Below are 22,945 nucleotides of genomic sequence, written 5' to 3' on the forward strand. Positions count from 1 at the left end.
AGCCTCTGCCACAACTACTCCACTCTACCAGCTGTAAATGAAAGCATCCATGGACACTATGTAAATGAAGGGCATGTCTGTTACAATAAAATTTTATTTCTGGATACTAAAATTTGAATTTCATATAATTTTCACATATTATGAAGTATCATTTGTTGGGTTTTTTTTTTCGAACCACTTAAAAATGTAAAAACTATGCTTAGCTCATAGGCCGAACAAAAAGTGGGTTATAATCTGTTGCCCCTTGTCTATAAGGTCAGATGAGTTCACGGCTGCAGAAATGAACTTTAAACCCTTACTTAGCCAATAAACTTTGCATAAATACTGTCAAGAGTTTATGAAATGGTTAATTGCTATTCCATATGTAATCTTGCCATTCTGTTTTTTAACATTCTGCCCTTTTTGTATTTTCCTCTGCATGCTTTTTTTAATACTTTAAAAATTATGACTTCTCACATAAAGGGCCTGGGGACTAACCTGGCAATAATTTTGCCTTTTGGTTAGTAGGTGATTATTTTTCTGTTTACCACTTCGCATGATTATGGTATTTCTAGGAGATACTTTCACTAAGTTCTGTTCAGTTTCCTCACTGACGATTGGGCTGTAGAATTTTGGCCTCTGACCTTGTCCATGAACTGTAATTAATATCTTAATCCCTTGGCTGTCTTAATCTTCTACAGAGCTCATGAAAATGGTTTTATTTATTTGCTTATTAGTTTTGTATACTTTCTTAGCAGCCTGGATTTGTCTGAATTGGCAAAAGCTGCTAAGAAGAGACTTCAGTCTGTGAGTATCTCTCTTTCCTAGTGAACTCCAGTATGGAAAACCATGTGTCCTGCTAATACCTGTTCTTAGCCCATTACCTAGTACATCAAATGACTTTGTTTCATGCTCTCAGTTGTTAAATCAGAAGCAGACCATCGAGTATGTAGCAAAGAAGAATGAAAGTACTAGTAAGTTTAGTATATCCAATTTATTGGCTTGGCTTCAAATAATGGCATTTTTCTCTGTCATTTTAAAAGCGAAGACTGTGCCTTTGACATTAGGAAGTTGTTTCTCCCCGTAAGAGTTCCCTAGTTTCTCTCACTGTACATGAATAAGTGGGACACACTTCTTGGGATTACTTCCTGTAGCCTCATAGGATGCTAGAGAATGATAAGAGCTGAAGCTGGAATGGTGAGTACTGCAGATTGACTCGCTGCTATTTGGGATCCAGCCACCGCTCACTGTTGTGCGTGTCCCACGCCATTCATCAGAGTTGTGTAAATGTAGGCTTTTAACTGCTGGTTCTGCCTCAGCTATGTGCTCAGAGTTTGCCCAGGTCACAAGCTCACTTTAGTCTCCGTGTTTCTCTTTAGCCTGCCCATTTCAGCCTTAGTCAGAACCCCGAGAAATCTACTCCTCTGGGAACAATTTCTCTCTGTTTAGTCCCCACAAATGAAGCCTCGCCCGGTGCTTCCCCAGCCGTTCTAACCACCTGATTACCCGCCTCCGCTGTTCTCATTGCTCTCAAGATCAGAACCAAGATTCCTAACTTCTTTTCGTAGCCTTTAGGGGCGTCATCCCACTCTCACCCTTCGGTTCTTGCCCTGCTTCCCATCTGGTTCCCACTGTGGGTGTGGGTGGGTGCGTGCGTTTAAATATTTCTTTAAGGGTTAGCACCCTCGGAGGCCACCTTCAAGTCCTCTTTCAGGAATCCTCTTTTGCCTGCTGTGCTTTCCCAGCTACCCTCCCTTTCATCATTCAAGTAGCTGAAATCTGACCCCCTTCACAGTGTAGGTAGGAGTTTTCCAAAAGCCTAACTCTGAACTTGCAACTCCCCTAATTTATGTCTTATTCTTCATTCCCCTTTTCACAGAAGACTCTTTACTAGAATTTCATATAATATTAACTACTAAATATTACAGAAAATGAATTTCTCATTACTAGCATTTAACTGTAATATGAAATAAATGTATTTTATGCAATTTGGTGTCTCTGTGTTCTCTATCTGCAGTTTTGTGTGTATGTGTTTTTATTGCCTTTCTGAAATTAAGGAGGTCATATAGTAAGATGATTAGGATGATAAGCTTTGGAGTCAGCACTGAATAGTCTGTGATTTCCTTGTAGTTACTTAACAGTATGTAAGCCAATTTTTATTTTAAATAATTCAAACATGGATAAAATGCAAGCTCCCCTTGACTATCCTATTCTACATTTGCTAGGCTGAAAGCTGGGGTTCTGTCTGTAATATCTCTAGCGTGTGGCAGGCACTAGATAAACATATGGGACAAAGTTGAGTATAGCTCTCAAGAACTTGGGCTCTGGGTCAGACTGGTCAGGTGTGGATCTCGGCTCTGACGAGCTCCTTCACCTCTCTGTACCTCATTGTCCTCTCCTAGAAAGGGAGGTAGTGATCCAGCAGAGGCAGCAAGTCAGAGCTGCCCAGTGAGTGTGAGCTGCCCCCACCCTGTGGTCTCCACCTCCTATCAGTGCCAATTCAGTGTTTATCCTACAATATCTCCCTCTCTCCCTCCCTCCCTCCCTCTTTCCTTCCCCCCTCCCTAGTGAAAAGCTGGGAGAAATATAAGACCACTAACGTATTCCTTGAATTAGTAAATATTAACATTTTAAGAGAAACTTGCATCCCAGGTCCATCACTTCTTGGCTTTGTGACTTTAGGTAAGCTAACTTCTGTGCCTTGGTATCCTTCTCTGTAAAGTGGTATAATAGTAGTTCCTGTCTTCAGAGAGGTGTTGTATTTACAGTGATGATGGTATTAGCAAGGCGCCTGGGATGTAAGCCTGCAACAGTGTTGCTGCTGTAGTTATTGTTAGTAATAATAACATTAGCTTGTAGCCCCTTAGAGGAAACAGATTGGGTGTTTATGGTACAAGTTCAGTTTCCTAATCCTTCATCACCTTATCCAGCAAAAGGCTCTCAGAGTTTATTTTTAAATATAAATGTAATGTAACCACACTAGATAAAAATTTGGAAAATAGAGAAGGGGAATCATCCTCGTTTACTATATTCTTAATGGGTTCACGCTCAATATTTTGGTATATTTTTTCTAATTCTTGTTTCAGATGCCTTTTTTTTTTAACTGAAGCATAATTATAGAATTTTATATCCTGCTTTTGTCACCTAACAATGTATTGTACCCATTTTAACGAGTTTAATGAGGTGTGTGCAGCCAGCTTTAAATTCTGCATGAAGTACCTTCTGGTCAGTGTGTCAGTGGACATTTACTGGGTCCCATCTTGGTGCCGGGTACTGTGCGGGGATGTAGGGAACAGTAGAGAATGGAACAAATTCAGCATCTTCCCTCACAGAATGGGGAAGCAGTCAACTCAGAAGTAACAGCCACCGAGCGGCAGGGTTTCATGAGGCAAAAAGTGCAGAAAGAGCTGGAGCCAGCCTGGTAGGGGCTTAGCCTCCTCTGGGTTGAGGAAGACCCGGTTGCTGCCAAGAGGGCACCCCAGTCTGTGGGGATTGTTTTGTTGGGACACTGCACAGTGTACTAATTAGATGGGCTGTCCTTGGTTGGGGACGGTCAGGTAGTTTTTTGGGGGTTTGGGGGACCCCTACTGAGGAAGACAGCAGAGAGACTTAACTGAGGTCTGGGTGGTATTTTCCTTCAGTGGCACATTTTATCCTCTCGAAATAGTGTGTTTTGGCTTCTTTATCCTACCACGGGTTTCAGATCCCATATACTGGAGGCAGAGCGGGTACTGGCAAACATTCTCAAAAGAGCAGAGGAGACTTTAAAAAGGTGATGTCACACGAAGAGCGGAGAACTGGACCCTGCCTTTGAGATACGCACTTTAGATGCCTCTTGCTTCCCTTATGGCACAGCCCTATCTGCATATCAGGAGGGAGGCTGCTGTGGGTGGCAGGTATTTCTAGAGGATCTGTACTATTTTGGAAATGTTACTGTCTGTTTAATAATGGTGGGCATTTACTAAGTAAGCACTGGCTTTGGATAAGACGTTGGAGGTAGAAGGGTGAATAAGTCGCAGTCCCCACTCATTCTCCTAGTGTTAATCCTTGTCCCTTGTGTTCCTGATATTTTTTTACTTTCAGCTAAGTAATCATTTGTTTGAAGAACTTGCCATGGATGTGTACGATGAAGTTGACAGGCGAGAGACTGATGCAGGTGACTTAACATGTGGCTTTATCTCCTAAGCTTCTGTTATCAGTAGGCAGCAAGAAGCTGCCAGCCTCAGTGTTTTTACTTGCCCAATTTCTACTGTCCTGGTAACACGTGTGTCAACATTGACTCTTGTGTATGCTGGCTTCGGAGTGTGCTGCCCCTAGTCTACCTAGTAATGCGAGAGCCGCGGCTCTTAGAGGAGCAGTGGCACCCGTGGTGATGAGATTCTGTCTCTGGCTCTTTCCTCTGGCTAGTCTGGCTTGCCACGCAAAATCACAGCACCTTGGTGACCGAGACAACCGTCGTCCCCTTCCTTCCGGTCAATCCCGAGTACTCATCAACACGGAACCAGGCAAGTGGCCGAGTCCAAAAACTCACTAGTAGTGCTATTTGGGGAATGGCTGATATCATGGTATTTTACTTTCCCAGGACAGGTATGTAAGATTTTTTGATTGATTAAAATGTTGATATCCTTTACACACACACACCCTCACAAGTTGATAAGAAAAGCAATAGAAGTTAATAGATGACTGGGAAAGAATATAAAACAATTCACAAAAGAAATACACATGGCTGGAATTCCCTCACGGTCCAGTGGTTAGGACTCCACACTTTCACTGCTGATGGCACGGGTTCAATCCCTGGTTGGGGAACTAAGATCCCACAAGTGCAAGGGCAAAAAAAAAAAGAAAGAAATAATAAATGGCTTTCAAATGTGAAGAAATGTTTAATCTCATTAGTAATCAAAGAAAGCAACCTGAAGGCATTAATGAAAGTTTTATCGATCAACTTAATAAAGTATCAATACATAATAAAGGCTACTCCAGACTGGTAAGGATGTGGCAAGATGGGCTTTCTCATGCAACAGGTAAGAGTTTAAATTGCTGCAGACCTCAGAAAAGCAATCTGTTAACCGGTTTCAGGGGCCTCAAAATTAACTGCATCCTTCCACACAGGAATTCCTCATTTAGGAATATGTTCTAATAAAATAAAAATACAAAGCTTTATGCACATTTTCATCGAAGCACTGTATGTAATAATAGAGCACTGAAAAAAGCCTAACCATCCATCAAGAGCAGTGAAGCTGAGTAAATTATGAAGCTCTCTTCATTTTTATTGATTATTGGTTATATATAATGATAGAGTCCCAGCATCTAGACTATAACTTTATGTTGAAATTTTAAAATTTGTCCCTTCAAATTAATTTTTGATTAGTAGGCCTACTTCAAAACTGAATTGATATTAGAAAGAAAGCATTAAGAGAACCATTTTGTTTCGGTTCACAAAAATAGATACGCATTGTGAGAACTTAAATGTTATATTGTTCTATTATGTAAATGGTTTTAAACTCTTCACAAGGAAAATGTTAAATTTGATTCAGTTATGCCTGTGATTGATGATACTTTGAGCATGCCGGAAGGTCTTTGCCGAAGTCTAACAGTAGTCTGACTAGTTTTATGTGACTATGTGTGTATTTTTACATCTGGGAATATTTCCAATTATTTTCTCACCCTCAGGGCAGACAGAAACTAGCTCGGTTTAACGCCCATGAGTTTGCCACTCTGGTTATCGACATTCTCAGTGACGCCAAGAGGAGACAACAAGGCAGTCCTCTCTCTAGTTCAAAAGGTAACTGTTTCAGACCTCTAAATGTTTGCTTCTTTGGCCTTAAAACTTCACGCAAGTGTTAAAGTTATAAAAATAATTAAAGCAGTCATTGACACCACAGCTTAGTTAAAGCCCTGTAAGTTTTATTGGTGCTATGTTGTGACAACAAGTTTCTCTCTTTGAGTCCTGGTGAATTATAAATATTTCAGCGTTATTAACTGTGATTCAGATTTATCTTATATATGATTTTTTACCTCTTGGGTCACCGGTCTTCCCTAAAAAATTGCATTCTGAAATTAACTCAAAAGTCTGACTTAGATCTTGTTAAAGGACATAAGAAACTAAACCCTCTTGATTGAAATTCCAGCTCACCTGCTGTTGTTTACCTACAAGACTGAGTTCTCCATAATTAGAATTTGTCGCTATAAACTTTAGATGTCTACAGCAAGAATTTTTGGGGTTTAAAATTGTGAAGAGAGCACCAAGCACCTATTTCCGAAGTGCCCTTTGAGTCTTGTTCAGTAGCTCAGGGTCCTGTCTCCATGCTTGGGAACATACTTCCTCCCCAGCCCTGATGCTGTATCTTTGTTGTTTTTTTCTAATTGTAGAAATAATACATTTTTAAATTGAAAAACATGTAAACAGGAAAAATACATACCATAAAGATTCCGTTTTCAGTCAGCATCACATTCCCTAGAGATAGTAATCGTTAACTGATAGCAGTTTGTTCTTCTTGATTTACTTATCCAACCAGACATAAACAAGTTCCAAGAAACTTTATTAAATTTTGGTGAAGGTGCAGTGATAAGCATCCTTGAAAGTCTCAAAATGTACAGATTCTTTGATTTGGTGGTTCCATTTCTAGGTATTAATTGAGAGGAAATAGAGATGTTACGTGTATGTTATATATAGCACTGGAAACATTAGAAACAAATAAGCAATAATAGAGCAATTATTAGTTACATATTTGAATAGTGCACACTTTTTTTCAGAGACTATGTAATGACATAATATAAAGTAATAAATTAATTTTTTAAAAAAGCTTTAGTATAATCCAAATTTTGTAAGGAAAACATTTATATATATACATATGTACAAGTGAATATATCACATGTAAATATAAATATACCACTAATCCCCATTACTCACGGATCTCATATTTGCCAATTCACCTATTCATTAAAATTTGTTACCTCAAAATCATACTGACAGCACGTTGATGGTAGTTTGTGGATGTATGCAACATGCTGAAAAATTTGAGTCACCCAAAATGCACGTTCCCAGCTGAGATTGAACAAGGCCATGCTCTGCCTTATTTCAACTCTTATACTGTAAACAGGTGTCCTTTTTGAGATTTATTTAGTGCCACAGTTTGCACATTTTTATGCTTTTTGTTGGTGATTTCACTATTTGAAGTGGTCCCCAAGTAGAGTGCTGAAGAGCTGTGTAGGATTCCTAAACTCAAGAAGGTCGTGTTGTGCCTCGTGGAGAAAATACATGTGTTAGACTAGCTTCGTTCAGGTGTGAGTTATAGTGCTGTTGGCCATGAGTTCAATGTTAATGGATCAACAACATATATTAAAGATGTCTTTAAACAGAATCGCATGTAAAACGAGGTTATATATTTATCAGTTGACAAAAATGTGATCAGAGGTTTGCAGGAACCTAACCCTGTGTTTCCAGTCAGAACAATGGTTTAATATTTGCTAATTTGTTCTTCACAGCAGCTTTATAGACAGTAACTGCTACAAATAATGAAATTGACTGTATGTATGTGTATATGCTTAGGAAAAAGACTGGAAGGAAATAGAAGAACATGTATCAATAGCTGTGAATGATTACTCTATCATTAGTTTCAATTTTTCTATATTGAATCTTTATCACTTCTATAATCTGATGGCACATATATATATATATTTTTTTTAATTTATTTATTTAATTTATTTATTTTTGGCTGTGCTGGTCTTCGTTGCTGCGCACAGTCTTTCTATGGTTGCAGCGAGCGGGGTCTGCTCTTTGTTGCGGTGCACGGCTTCTCATTGCGGTGGCTTCTCTTGTTGTGGAGCACGGGCTCTAGGCGCGCGGTTGTGGTGTAGTTGTGGCACGTGGGCTTCGGTAGTTGTGGCTCGCGGGATCTAGAGCACAGGCTCAGTAGTTGTGGCGCATGGGCTTAGTTGCTCTGAGGCTTGTGGGATCTTCCCAGACCAGGGCTCGAACCTGTGTCCCCTGCATTGGCAGGCGGATTCTTAACCACTGCGCCACCACGGAAGCCCCGGCATGTGTATTTTAAATATTAATTTTAAAAATTAAAATTCCTTTTAAGTAAACATAATTTATCACCAAGATATTATCCATCAAAATATCCAGAAACGATATTGGAAATTAGAGGTTTGCTTGAGTTGCCTGAAGGAAAGTGGAGAGAGTTGGATAATTTGTGAAATCTTTCATTCAAAATGTGTTGGAGCCAATGGAGTCGTCCCTGCTTCCCTATAGACCATACCTTCCTGGTGTGCACATGTGTGTCCAATGGGTCATTCTCCTCTTTCTCTCTCTCTCACTGGCATTCAGCTAACGAAAGGCCGATGTGCCTACTCTTTGATCACCTAGTTTCTAGGCTCCACTTTAACAATTTCCTTTCTGTTTTGACTTGACATTACCTTGTAAACAAGGTACAATTATAACTGAATTGCGGTTAATCTTATATTAGTTACAGCTTTATTTTCATGATTTCGAGCTACACCCTGTTTCCTTGAATGATTACAAATTTGGGAACCTGTCCCCTTATCTGAGCAGCTTTTTCCTAAACCATCTAATTAATTTGCCCACATTTGGCAGGTCTCTCAGAGGGATGCTTAAATCTGTCTCTGCACTTTCTAGTAGACTCTCTGTCCAGTTGATAACTTGCTCTGTTATCCCTTTTTGGTGTGAATATAACCTTGCTATTTCTGTCATTTTCTTCCAGTCTTTTAAATGGCTAGTTTTTTAGGAAAAAAAGTTTTTTGCAAGCCTGAAGTAAAGTTTTTTGCTTCTATTGATAGACAATGTGGAGCTCATACTGAAAACAATCAGTAACCAGCACAGTGGTGAGAGTCAGGACAATGACCAGCCGGACTATGACAGTGTGGCATCAGATGAAGACACGGATCTGGAAGCCACTGCGAGCAAGGCACACAGGCAGAAGGTGAGGTGGCACACTGCACACAGAAAGAGACTGTGTTTTCTTTTCAGATCTTTCCCCCTGAAAATTTGCCTGCTTTGTAAATCACTTGAGGGCTAGGCTTGTGAAAAGTGCTCTGGAAGTAGAGTCGGGTTTTCTACGAGCTTGGGCCAAGCAAAGGTCAATGAGGTAAATAGTTTTAAAATAGGGGGTCTGTTGTCCCTGAGTCAGTTGTTGACTCACAGCCCTCCTGCAGTTTTGACTTTATAAAACCTGTGAGGAAGAACTGGTGGGTTTTATTCTTTCAACAAATGTTTACTTTTGTTGGATAGTTATCCAGACTTCCCTGGATAGTATTCTCCTGAGTGAGGCCTAGTCCCTTTCCTCTACGAGGCTGTCACTGCCCAGGAGGAGAGAGAACTGCAGTACAAGGGTCATAAACACAGACACAAGCGGGGGTGGGGCGGTCAACGGAGACACAACTTGTCACTGAGGAGGAGTATCAGGGGAGGCTTTAACGTGTGCCTTGAAGAATGCCGGGGGGAAGAAAAAAAGAATGCCTGGGATGTGGGCGTGTGGAGACGCTGGGGAGGGTGGGCTACACAGAGAGGAAGTGAGACAGCGGTGTGTGTGTGGAGGGGGGGAATCTGGTCACGTGGAGAGTCAGCCTGAAAGGAGTGGGAGTCAGAGCTGCAGCAGAGGGCAGGGGTCACACCATATGCAGGAACGTGACGCCAGACCAAAGAGCCTGGACCTTGGCCAACAGTGCAGAGCCCAGGAAGCTTTTAGGCAGGGCAGGAGGGCAATGTCAGCCATGTTGGGTCCTCTGTTTTGGGAGGACTGTTCCGGTGGACCAGGGAGTGGAGGAAGGGAACCCAAGTAGGAGGTGCTGACGAGGTCCAAACAAGAGGTGACACAGGTTCACCTCAGGGCCTTGGCTGGGTGGGTCTGGATGGAAGAACAGTTACTGTAGCAAAGTGTGAGCCCGAGGACAGGGCAGCAGGGGCCTGGCTGGTCCACCCACTGCTGAGTCTCCCAGACCTGGCCCACAGAGGAGCCCAGCAAACATCTGAGAATGGAAGAACAGGAGGAAGATAAAAAAGGCAGGGCTTGGCGATAAGTTGGATGTTTGAAGTGGGAAGGTAGACTTACCAGAGTTGTGTCCAGAGTTTTCCAGCTTACACAGCTGTGAGAATCAGTGGTGCCACTGGCAGATGCAGGGGATGTGGAGGGGATAGCAGGAGTCACCTGTTCCATCTGAAACATCTCTGCCCGGTCTCCACAGAAGCGCTGGGTTCACTCGAGTGAAAGCCGGGTCATGACAGGACCCTACATGACAGGGTCCCTAGACTGGCTGGCCTCCCCCTCCTCTCCGCCTTGCACACGCATTCCCTCCAGCTGAGCCCTGCCGCTGGCTGTAACACCCTTCCTCCAGAGAGCCATCTGACTAATGACCTCCCCTCCTGCAGGCTGTTGCTCATGTCCCACCTACCCACCTGTCAGGTTAAAATGCACCCACCTTCACCCCAACTTCAGCTCCCCAGCCCCTCACTCTGATCCATTCTATTCATTTTCCGTAGCACTTATCACCTTTCACCGTACTATATAGTTATTTATTTTTATTTTTTCCCTCTCTCACTCTGTTGGGATGTAAACACCATGGAAGCAGGAATCTTTGTCTATTTTCTTTTCTTATGTATCCCAAGCCCCTAGAACACTGCCTGATGCTTAGTAAAAAAGCATCAGAAAAGTTGGAATGAGTGAATTAATGAAATAATGAATAAAAAAAGAAAAATGAATGAGCAGGAGAAAGGCAGACTAGACAGATGTGCATAGTCATTGTCAGAATAGATTTGTAGCCCCGCTGTCTGATCTATTAGAAAATATTGACTTTAAAATTTTTCAGATACTTTAGTAGCCCTACCTTTATGTTTTATTTTTGCATTACGCTTAGAAGCCTTGATTTGGTTTGATTAACTTTGCGATCCAGCTGGCATGGTCAGAATTTGAAATTCTTTAGCAGTTAGTCTTGAATGTTAACATCGTCTCAGATTGTGAACATTTTCCCCAATTTATTTTTAGAGCCTAGATTCAGATTTATCAGATGGACCAGTCACTGTGCAGGAATTTATGGAGGTCAAAAACGCTCTAGTGGCTTCTGAGGCCAAGATACAACAGCTAATGAAGGTGAATAACAACTTGAGTGACGAGCTGAGAATTATGCAGAAAAAGGTAACATGTCAATAAATGCCAGGATGGTTGCTCTTTAACCCCATAGTATAAGGAAGAATCCCAGGCATGATGCCTGTGGTCAGAGGGAAGAAACACAGATCTAAAAATCTTTGGGCCAAGCTGTCTTTTTGGAAGCAGTATGTATTTTGGATATTTTAAATGAAGTAGCTTTGATTAGAAATAAATCCAGTGTAAGTTTCCCAGGTAGGAAAACATTACAGCCTATTAAGTGTTTGTGTCAGTTGTAGAAACCCTTGCACTATCCTGTGCTTCCTGGGAAGCTAGACCCCACTCCATGGATGTGATTCTTCCTATTTATTGCTTGTTCTAAAGAATACTCACGCCACGAAGATAGGGCAGACGAAAGCCCAGGACAGGTGTATGTGTTTATCCGCATTCCAAACCCCATGCCACCAAGGGGTACTGTCCCTGTTCACTCTAGTCTAAGATATTACCCACCCCTGCCCTGGCAGCCCAGTCCCACAGCCCCGCTTTTTTTTCATCAGTAATTACCAGTAACTTATGATGTCCTCAGAGCCACAGACTAGGTTCTCAATAAATGTAAGAAAACATTGCGTTTGCACCAGCGAGAACTGTACGCTGGTGAGAATCCCATTTGCTCGGCATTTCCTTGTTTGCCGCCTTTTGAGAGAGTTAGAAATATATAAATATATTAATCTCTATCTGTAAAAAAAGTATGGCTAATAGTAGCAAGGGATATGCTTCAGAGGGGATTACGTACATAACTCTTTATAGGAACGCTAAGAAAAAGAAGTGGAAAGATTCTAAATTCTGCCCGAGACTGTGGGTACTGCTCCCATCATTCAGTGCTCTACAAGATAAGATTCTGTACACTTCCTTAAACAGAAACAAAACAAAGTATATATCTGTGTCTTCCTACTATCATTTGAAGAGTGATGCTTCAGAATCATTATCAAGAACAGAGGACATGGTGCACCTCATTTGTGGCTGGGCCCTTTTCAGTGGTGCTTCCGAAAGGAAGGCTGAAGATCTGAGAAGAGTCCCGTGCCCCTCTGCTCATCAGGGAAGAACACTGCAGTGCACCCTTGCCTGCGGCTTGGTCCAGGATTCTTTTGAGTTCTAGATCATTTTTGGAGACGTTTTGAGATAGATGGCCCCAATACCTATAATAGAAGGGGGCAAGAATGCTTGAAGATCAATCAGATTTTAATCAGACACTTGTTCTGTGCCACCCTGGCCCTGTCACCGGCTGCTGTGCAGCCATGAACAAGACAGACAGAGTGCCCTTTTGCCGTAGCATACAGGGCTTGCACTTTTTCTGTCTTTTCTGAAATATCTTTTGTTTAATGAATTACAGTTTGTCTCATTAATTGAACTAATGCATTTTTTTGAGGTGACTTTTTCTGAAGCATGCTGACTTTGCCACTGCAAATCAGTCTGCTAAGCATGACCATTTTTATTCTTATCATTCTCCTTTTAGTATTTGTAGAAATCACCAAAGATAACCTCGAATCTCTGAAAGCAAATGTCTCAAGCTTCTTTAAGAAATGCAGAGTGGAATTATTTGCCATTGTTCATGGATTATCTCCTCAATTCTTAGAAATGCTTTTGATTTCTGAACCTATTATCTATAACTTTTCATGTCCTGTTATACTCCTTCCAGACAAAAAAAGTGTAGTCTGGTTCTTATTAAGATAAGCACCGTTCAGATTTATCTGAGGACATCTCGCTAAGTACAGAGTACTAAAATTTTAAAAAATTGAGACCAGGAACTAGTGGTCATCAAAGCACATTCAAGCAAAATCCAGGCTGGATGTTTTAGAGTGAAAAGTGTGAAGATAAAGTTTAAGATTTCAAGACCTTGTCTAAAATACTCTAATAAGAGGTTTTCATATAGACACACAAGCATGTGACCAGATCCCCCAGTCCTACACTGAGGACCACGTGTCAGTTATGCCCCTCACTGGTTGGACCTTGACCATTTCATTGTAGAATATGGGTTCCCTAATAAGTAGTTTTGACAGGCACTTTATGCCTGTCTGTTTCCTGGAATGTAGGAATTTTCAGTAGCTGCTTGTCACTTTGCAGCTGTTCTTTCTTTAGAAAGGGAGTTGCAGATAAAAGTTATGCCCTGAAAGCCTTTCTGGTGTAGAAGCAATCTGTCCTTTCTTAGGGATCACGCTTTGAGAAAACTGAGAATGAGAGTATTTCTGTTGCAAAGACAGTAAATCAGACTTTCACAAAAGTTTGGCACTACTAATATAAACTATGTGGCATTTGTTTATTTAGCGAAGATGCATTGATTTTATTTCAAAGTTAGGTAAAGTTTTTTAATATATATAGTTGACAAAGTAGCATGATTTGTGTCTGATCTTTCACATTTAACAGTTGCTTGGAAAAGATGCTAATTAATGAAGAGGAGCAGCCACTATTGGTGTATTTTTCACAGATCGGTGCTTTCTAAAATAGAAATTGAAAGTAACTCCTAACACTGAATGGGCTTGCTATTGAAAAAGTAATGATCTCCTGGTGCAAACACAGTTGCTTGTGGACTTAAGCCTTGGCCCTGGTGGGGAATTTGGTCACATTTTACAATCTCTGTCAAAGAGTAGACAGCTGAACTCACACCACACGCAGCTTATAAAATGTCCTGGAAGATGGAGGAGCACCAGAGGGGAAGGACGTTGTGCAGCCTGGACTCAGTTAATTGTGTTTAAAATGCCAGATGCTAAAGAGTAACTCGGTTCCTTGCTGATCCCTTAACTCTAATTCATCCAGCACCATGAAGCAGCCTGCATGTAAGGAATGGAAAGAGCGTTCAGGGTCTCCAAGTGACGGCCTCTGACTAAAACGGGGTGGTGCCAGGCAGATTAGAGTGTTTAAAGCTGACACCACCACGGTCGCATTTTTGGGGCGGCAGAGCCAAAGGAGAGAGAGGCCAGGTATTCCGGCCCTGGCTGAAAGATGACCGATCACCAGAGGGCAGCGCGCGCTACGTGGAGCGTTCAGATGAAGATGTTGATAGTTCAATAGGTTTCCGGTTTTCGTCGTGATATGTTAATATAGCAAACTTAACCAAGATCTGGTTCCCTCTCTTTTTAAAAAAGTGCTAAATTGTTTGGAATTTTAAAGAGTATTATGTAATAAAAACTTGTTGATCTTATTTTTTCTTGTTGGCTTTTTGGGAAGCAGTAGCTCATCTGATTTTTCATAAGCTGAATTGCACTGTCTTTCTTGCTTTGCAAAGCAACTCTAGTTATCTTTGTGCTGCTTCCATGGTGTCTGCTGACATTTTTGGCATTTGCAAATTGCTCAGGGCTCATTTGAAAAGCAAGTTACCTAAGTGATGTCTTAATGATCTCAGGCTCTTGCTTGAAACAGCCTTAGAATAATCCAGAGTGCAGCTTGCCTGCAAACATTTCCCAGGCCCACCATGACCAATTTTTACGTGGTTAGACAGTTCGCTTTTAAAAAGCCCAAACTGCAACTTTTTCACATTCAGAAATTAGCTATTTAATTTGCTTAAGTGACAAAGTGAGTTGATTGCGTTTCACTCATTCTAGAAGGAAGAGTTTCGGTTTGTAGTTGCCTTTGACTTTCAACCCAGCGAGCTGTTACTGTTCTTATTGTTAAAGCTGGTAGTTGTATGCGTTTACTTGGTGTTTGCTTTTTCTGCTTGCTATAGAAAAACACAGTCCCACTGCCAAACATGTCTTTCAGCTTCAAACACTCCAGAGTGAAAATTCGAACCTCAGGAAACAGGCCACAACCAATATATATCAGGTGCAAACTGATTCTGAGTACACAGACACTTCCAACCACTCTTCTTTAAAGAGACGTCCATCTGCCCGGGGCAGTAGGCCCATGTCCATGTACGAGACGGGATCAGGTCAGAAACCCTATCTCCCAATGGGAGAAGTGAACCACCCCGAAGAGAGCAGGACGAGACTCCAGCCTTTCCCCGCGCACGTAAGTAACACCACTGGCGCTTCTGCTTTTCACTCTCTGTCCAGCCTGACTCCTGCCTTCCCTCTTCTGAACCTGCAGATCCCCAGTCTCTGCTTTGCCAAATTGGGCTACAAGAGTCGTCCTTGTGTTTGCTGTATTAACATGTCGACAGGTGCTTGCGGTGTTCCCACAAGCACTCAGGGCCACTGGCCAAAAGTTTTCCAATGACCCTGGGGATTCTGGCTCTTGCTCAGCCCCTCTCCCCTTTTTCTCCCCCGTATCCATAATATCTTTCCCAGCCAGCCACTATTGGAACTTTTTTGGTAACAAGCTTCCTTCCCTATTTCCAAAAACAAAAGCAAATTATAAAGGTTACTGGCGGAAGTAAGTACCGTCTTCTTCGAGGTAGACGGGCATGTGCCCCCTTACGCACAGGAGCCCTGAGAATTCAAGGCGCCTCCTCTGCTCCTCCCGGTGGAGTGGGTGGCGACAGCTGTGGCCTGGGTATGCAGGCCAGGTCTGGAAGCCTCTGGGCCTCCGCAGCCCCTGCACCTGTGGTCAGTGTGCCTGCTTAGCTGCATCCTCCTCCCTGCGTGGAGAAAGTGTTGCTTTTTCACTTCATAAGAATGAGATGTAAGAATTCTATATCGACCTTACAAGCGTTACATTCCAAAGATCATATTCTGTAACAGGCTACTAATGCTCCTATTTTACAGTGGAATAACTATTGTGTTGTGAGGGTTTCAAGTATTATATTTCTTGGGGATTAATTTGTTTTAAAAAACCTATGTTTTGACAAAATGTTGCAGGCATCTTGAACCTATGTGATGTTTTCTCAGAGTAATATTTATATTTTTGAATGTCAGAGTTATTCTTCAGTCCACTCTTATAGGAATTTCCAAAAAAATTCTCAGAGTAAATAGAAAGTAAAGGATATGGTCTAGGAAATTAAGCCCTAGTTTAATTTTGTCAAGCTTTAATGTGATAAAATTACAGTGTTGTTATATTGTAATTGGGAGTCTACTACTTCAACTTTTTAAGTTGTTTGGGCTGAACATTCTAAAGCAATTGATTTGATACATTTGGTGTAATGGGAATGCCATTGAACTAAGTTAAGAATCTTATTTTTGTATAACTGAAAACAAAATTTAGGAAAAGCCACTTTGTTAATTTTTACAGTGTACTTTTTTATTTTAGAAACATTTAAAATGTAAGAACGTCTTATTATTGTAAAAGTTCTATATCTGTACTAAGGAGCAGATTTGATAGCGTATACCAACTTTAAATCATTTGTATAGTTTTTCATTTCATATCATCTGTCCTGGTTAAAAAACAAATATTTGTTTAAGGCTGTCTATTAAAAAAAAAAAGAAACATTGGCAAATTTGACAAATTATGCTAGGTATTGTCTTTCCCTCATAGAAAAGTAGCCTTATAATTTCCGAGAGGTATTTCACTAAGGGATTAAACATCTCTGGGGATCTGTCATTGGCTAGTGTGGAAGTTTCAGCACTGATCTCATGTGTGTAGTGAGTTGTTTTTTAGGATTCTTTTCTGGGAAACCTGGGCCGAAGCCAGGGTAAGAGGTGGGGTTTTTTGTTTGTTTTGTGTTTTCCCGAGTGTGTTTCTTTTTCCCCTTCCAGATTGGGAGGAGTGCGCTTGTGACCTCCTCTTCGTCTCTGCCTTCCTTCCCCTCCACACTTTCCTGGTCGAGGGACGAGAGCGCCCGAAGGGTTAAGTACACTGAATGCTCTGCTCTCCGGAGGCGGGGCAGCGCTCCTGGCGCTCTGTGCTTCTCCCAGCCCTCCCTCCCTCTGCTAACGGCTCTCTGTCCTGCATGAGGCAGCGCTTCCCCCCTGGTGTCTCAGCTCTCAGCACTCACACACACGCATGCATGTCTGCAGGAGGCAGCCTCCGTCTCCTCGAACTCCACATTGCTGTCTCACGTGACATTTAACAAAGTCTGCAGTTCACCCTGTAACACTGATTCTGAGCATTCTGTCTTTTTAAACAATCAGAAAATTAGCTGGCTGCTGGTTAAATATTATAATAAGGCAAATCTGTCCAAATTTGTTCAGAGAACTAGTGTATTTGGACTAACGGAAACACTGAGACTTCGTGCTCTTTGGCAGCACTGGAGGTGTAGGCACCTGTTAGTACGAAGCTGTTCACTTTGTTCTTTGGTCAAGTCCAGCTTGCCGACGTATAATTTACATTCCCAGTAACAGCACACGATACAGGTAAGCTCCTTTTAGAGTAGCCAGGCAGCAAGTATTTATCAAGCACCTTGTCCACACCCAGCCTTTTGGAAAGTCAGTTAAAGGGTCCTGGGGACTTAGGTGACCTCCCTGCTCCCAAAGGCACTGTCAGTTTAAAAAACAGTTTCATGCATGAAGAGTACATGGCAGCAAGCTGGGAAATCGTGACAGAGCACAGGCTTTGCAGACCTGCGTTCAGGTCCTGGCTCTTTTGTTTTTTACTGGAAGGGCAGTGTGGCTAAAGTAAGAGGAGGGAGGGTGGGTGTGGGTGAGGGACCACCTTTACAGGGGGATTTGCACTGCCCTTTGTCCGTTCCCTCCACGTCGGCAGGAACGATGGAGAATCTTGCCCACTGCCAGTGCCTTATGGCTCGTAGAGGCCCTTTGGGGGTTCTTTTCTGCACTTTTGAGGTAATCTATTAAATAAACCCTCTTGACATATGCTACTATCTTCTGAGCAGTTCTGAAATTGAACTGCACTGTTTATATTACAGTATTTCAGTTAAAGTAAGGGGCAGTTAAATAGAAATGAGTATCTTATTTGAAATGTTGTTGCTAAGAGTCAAATAAACCTCTTTTTGTCCACTGTGAAAGTTTTTTAAAATTTTTTGGTAGTTTTGAGAATTATAGCAAGGACTGCTTACTGAGACAGTGTTTTATACCAGTCATTTAAACTGATGATCCTGATCGCTCCTGACAGCTTCTTCGTGAGTTTAGGTTTTTATGGCATGTCTGTATGCAGAGAAAACTACAAATCTATTAAATAAACTGAACCAGCACCAGCTATAAGGTAACTTTTCTATTAACAGCTTTGCGAGAGCAGCACTTTTAACTAGTAGACCTTAGTTCTGCATGTTTACAATAATTTTCATAAAATTAATGCTGACTAATTTGAAATCCTAAAATATGCTTTTGTTGATAACAATGAAGGATTTAATGTAAGTAATGGATTTCATGGGTGGTTATTGTTGTACGTCGTTTTCTATATTTGAGAAACATTTCCTGAGTACTTTTATTAGATATATGAGTCATTACTCTTTTAAAATGTTTCAATGAAACTTGGTACTTTTGATCATTGTGGAGGTAATGCATTTGATTTATAATTATCAAATTTACATCAAGGAAGGCAAAAAGATCCATTATAAAAAGGTGGGATTTTTCTGGGTTTAATTCCGTTTTCTAGCTTTTTCCACCGGAGCAGCTCTGGACAAATGTCCCAGAATAATTATTTAAATGCAAATTTTTTACATTCCATTTTATGCTGTGTATGTGCATGTACACACACAAACACACACTCATCTCTGTGTGTGTATGTATATATGAAAACTAAAGGAAAAGTAATTTATTGTTCAGACGTTCACTGGGAAAGGTAAGAAGATTTTTTTTGTTTTGTCTTTTGTTTTTTGTTTTGTTTTGTTTTTTGAGATTATCTCTGCAAGAGCCTGGTTTCACTGTTCCCTGCCTGCCTTTGGTCTTCCATGTAGATAGCCAGTAGCCAGTAACTCACTGATTGATCCATAAAGCCAAACCAAAAGCAGCAAGTGAAGCAGAACTGCTTGCTGGTAGGAGATATAAACAAAGGGATCTTAAACGTTGTAGTAGTTTTTACAGAACTTAGCTTTACAGACTCTCTTTATAGCTGCAGGCCAACATTTTCAGTCATTTGCCAGATGTATTTGAGTGGTTTCAGTACGAACTTGTGTTGAACTTTAGGAGCCCAGTGCAGGTGTCTTACATTAAGTGGCTGGGACCAAATAGAGCATTTGGGGGAAACATGAAAGACCTCAGCAGACAGAGAAAGAGTGTTCTCCCTGGGAGAGGACAGAGAGGGGTCACGGGGATAGTAAGCAACATGTGGTGTGAATAAGGAGCCTTTCCCCATCTCAGGGCCGGCTGGCTGGCTGGCTGGCTGGCTGGCTGGCTGCCTGCCTGCCTGCCTGCCTGCCTGCCTGCCTGCCTGCCCGCCCGCCTGCATAGGGCCTTCAGAGGGCCAAGCAGCATTATCAGTAAGGAGCAAATAATTAAACTTTATGGAGACTTACTTAACTGACTTACTCTAAGGGAGCCATTCATTTGAGTGAAGCTACAGGGTCTCCGTATGTTTAAACAGGGCTCTGAATTTACAGGCTCTATATCTTTAGCCATATTGTATCGCAGCAACAATAGAATTCCTTAGGCACATGTTTTGATTAACTTGGATTAAATTCAAGTTACAGAGCTAGAAATAGCTCATATTTGTCTTTTGCAATTGGTAATCAATTTAGGTTTTAAATCAGCTTCCACTGATTTCTGTTCAAATGAAGAAATTCCCAAGCACTATGGGTAAAATAAATACTGAGGGGAAATCCTTTGTATTAAATACTCCAGAACTAACATAGTCCCCTTCATAGGAATGTGGTCCCCTTCAAATGTTGTCACCCCAGAAGGCCCTGTACTTAGCAGTGCTGCCATTTGCTCAAAACAGTTGTTGGGTTCCTGTGTCCCATTTTTGTTGCACCATATCTTTATGTTTTAAGGGATAGATGTTTGGGGAGACAGATGAAAGGGGTTGGAAACCAAGTGTCACACTGGGTTAATCCATTTTGGTTCACAAACAATGTGTGGCAATGAATGAATGGTTTCTGGTTTCCTTGTGTGGCTCACACAAGCGGTCTCTGAGGGTAGTTCTTGGAGAGCTGTGTTGTGAGCAGTGGTGGTCCTCAGGGCCCCAGGTGTGGGGTATTGGAGGTAGCAGGAGACAGGAAGCCCAGGTTCTTAGTCCAGGTTTTCTACTGATTCTTTGGCCTTGGGGGTGACCCCCAGCTCTTTTGGCCCTTCCTTTTCCCATCAGGTATTAGACTAGCTAATCTGCAGGCGGCTCCCAGTGCTGACGATCTGTGGATATATGTGCGGACCCATTTGCTTCTGAAATGGGCCCCATTATATTATAGTTAAACTCCATACTCCTCAGAGAGCTAAACGTGAGCGTTGCCTTGCATGTCTGTTAGTTTGTACTGGGGATATGTGTATGGAGCAGCTAAGAAGCAAAGAAGAAAATGGGGCAGAGAAGGAAAGAAACCGTTTCTGGATCCACTATTCATCTGTTACTAAATTAAAAAAAAAATTTTTTTTAATTTTCTGGCCGCGCCACGTGGCTTGCAGGATCATAGTTCCCTGACCAGAGATCAAACCCGGGCCCTGGACAGTGAAAGCACCATCTCCTAACCACTGGACCACCAGGGAATTCCCTGTTTCTAAATTTTTAATAAAGCATCGGCCCCCGTCCCAGATGAGATCTGGGGCATGAAGGCCACGTAGCCTGACAGGTAACAAATTCCTGAGAAGGCACCCAAGAAGTGTCTGGTGCTCTCAACTAATGGGGTCGCCTTTTCTCTTGTAGGCATCCAGGCTGGAGAAGCAGAACAGCACACCTGAAAGTGACTATGACAACACTCCCAATGACAGGGACCCGGATGACTTGGGGTACATGTGCAGGAAGAATGCCCTGGGGCTGGGCTCTTCCACCAGAGACCAAGCAGCGTGGTCAGGAGGCACGCCTCACCACCTGCACCCGCTTCTCTGTTTTCAGACCCATAAGGCCCTCAGATATTAAGGCATAAGTTCATAGTTCACACCTCTTCCCATCTCACATTATCGCCACAGGGGCCTTTTTTCCTTTTACCAGCACGTTAGACTCATCTCTGAGTCTCTGTAATGCGCTTAAAGTCAGTTCTCCATTTCATTTTCGAGTCAACGTTAGGCTGCATCCTGCATTTGCATCCCAAGGAATTGGCTCGATTAGGGTGGCTTCATAACCACACCCCCTCCCTGTTCCGGTCGTTCCCTCCCTTTCCCCGTCTTTAGCCTTCCTACGAGGGTCATCATGTCCACCCCCGTGGTAGAATGAAACAGCCTCCCTATGAGCTGTGGCTGCCTGCTGATGAACCAGCCTTACCCTGAGTCTCCCGCCAGACAGGATAAAGGAAACCACCAAAGCAGCCCACTCGTGCCTTCGGCACATGCACACGCTGTGGCTCCTAGAAGAAGATAGGCAGCTGATCGGTACCTGTCACGTTTAACCACTTCTTCAATGCTCACAGGTCAAGCAGGAAGGGAAGGCAAAGAAGTACAGTGTGGCAAGGTGATGGCTCAGGCCCAGATGCGGCAGAGCCCCACACGGCCCGGAGCCCCGTCTTCCCCAGCACCGAAGACGTCATCCGGAAGACCGAACAGATCACTAAAAACATACAGGAGCTCTTAAGAGCAGCCCAAGAAAATAAACACGACAGGTAAGGGGGCTTGAGTATCCGGCCTGGCAGGACCTGTGCACATGCTCTGGAAGAGATGCTGCTGCTCCCTTACAGACGGGGATTTTTTTTTGTTTAATATGCTCCCTTCAAAAGTTATTGAAAATTTCAGGGTTATTTAACAGGCTTAAAAACAAATTTGTCTTTTTTTTTAATGTAGTATTTTTAATCTTTCATCTTCTTATGAAGTGCTCTGAATATAGCTGCCTCTAGAGGTAGAATTGCAGCGTATTTGGGGTAGTGACATTCCTAGTTCTCGAGGTGAAAGAAGCTACCTCAAAACTGGCAGCACATTCTCCCGGCCACACTGCTGTCTGTGGTCTCCTTAGCTGGGGAGAAATCTGCTGCCATAGAAGGTATCTTGAAATGAACCTGATTTCTTACCTTTTTCCCTCATGCATGTGCACGTCTAAGAAGCAAGTGGCTTTTAGAAAAGTTGATCTAATTGTCACCCAAATCATTCTCTGCTCCTGAATGAAGAGTCTGCTCACTCTGGGCAGAACCATATCTTGCAGAGTTATTTCTTACTGCAGAGAAGGGTCCGGCTCTCGTTCTAACTCACCCCTCTGTTCTCTGGTAAGTTGTTAGCTGTTGCAGGTGTTATCCTAGTCTCACGCGGCCGGCCTGCTCCAGACACAACCATGACATGTTTAACATCATCCCACTGAGTTTATGAAAGCGGCAAAATTTGATCAAAACCCAAGAACAATCTCATTTTTTTCATTAGGTCAGCAAAGTTTAGGGCTTCAATGAAGAACTTCTCTCCATGCCCTTGCACGAACAAAAGTTGTTCAAGGAACGCAGTACTGCTGCTTCTTTTTCCTGGTCTCTTCCATGAAAAGATGCACCAGTGTCTTTTGCATTCTCCGTGTCCCTCGCACTGCCATGCTCACCTCCCCATTTTCTACCCTTTTCCGTTTTGCTGTACAGCTCAGACTTCTCCCGGTGTCGTTACTTCCCACTCAGTAGGAGAGGAGTGGTCAGTGTTTATTGAAGGAGCAGAGCTAGTCTTCATGGATGGACTGCTGGAGGCTCCTAAGAGAAAAAGAGGAACCTGCATAATTTCTCAGCCTCCTTCCACAAAAATTATGTAGCTGTTTATCTGCCCCCTCCCCGGACATCCTCTTTATCACACGCCCTTCCTGCCTCACACGCTACAGGTGTGGAGTTCCTCTGCTCAGCACCGCAGCCTTGGCAACAGGCAACTTCATTAGCACGTTACATAAAGCAAAACGTTTCAGACCTCAGACCTATCAAGGCACCGTGATAACAGGGTGAACTCCTTCCCTGGGGCTCTCCCACCATTGAACAACACGCTTCACTTCTCATTTCCCCCAGCTCA

General features: G+C 42.5%; 1 protein-coding gene across 6 annotated transcripts in view; it reads left to right on the plus strand.

Moving 5' to 3' along the window:
• Window positions 1–22,945, plus strand: part of GIT2 (GIT ArfGAP 2) — a 48,931-nt gene that overhangs the window by 19,986 nt on the left and 6,000 nt on the right. Inside the window, exons 9-18 of one of the 6 annotated variants that reach the window (XM_024120477.3) lie at window positions 735–786; window positions 4,063–4,135; window positions 4,387–4,484; window positions 5,650–5,761; window positions 8,779–8,921; window positions 10,980–11,129; window positions 14,832–15,080; window positions 16,703–16,792; window positions 20,697–20,779; window positions 21,397–21,585. In XM_024120477.3, the coding sequence (XP_023976245.1) occupies window positions 735–786; window positions 4,063–4,135; window positions 4,387–4,484; window positions 5,650–5,761; window positions 8,779–8,921; window positions 10,980–11,129; window positions 14,832–15,080; window positions 16,703–16,792; window positions 20,697–20,779; window positions 21,397–21,585 (1,239 nt within the window). Of the gene's footprint in view, window positions 1–734; window positions 787–4,062; window positions 4,136–4,386; window positions 4,485–5,649; window positions 5,762–8,778; window positions 8,922–10,979; window positions 11,130–13,499; window positions 14,160–14,831; window positions 15,081–16,702; window positions 16,793–20,696; window positions 20,780–21,396; window positions 21,586–22,945 lie in introns of those variants that run through there. The other 5 variants (XM_024120479.3, XM_024120478.3, XM_024120482.3 and 2 more) reach the window with 5 other exon arrangements.

Source organism: Physeter macrocephalus, chromosome 19, assembly GCF_002837175.3.
Source record: "Physeter macrocephalus isolate SW-GA chromosome 19, ASM283717v5, whole genome shotgun sequence".
NCBI classification, from domain to species: domain Eukaryota; kingdom Metazoa; phylum Chordata; class Mammalia; order Artiodactyla; family Physeteridae; genus Physeter; species Physeter macrocephalus.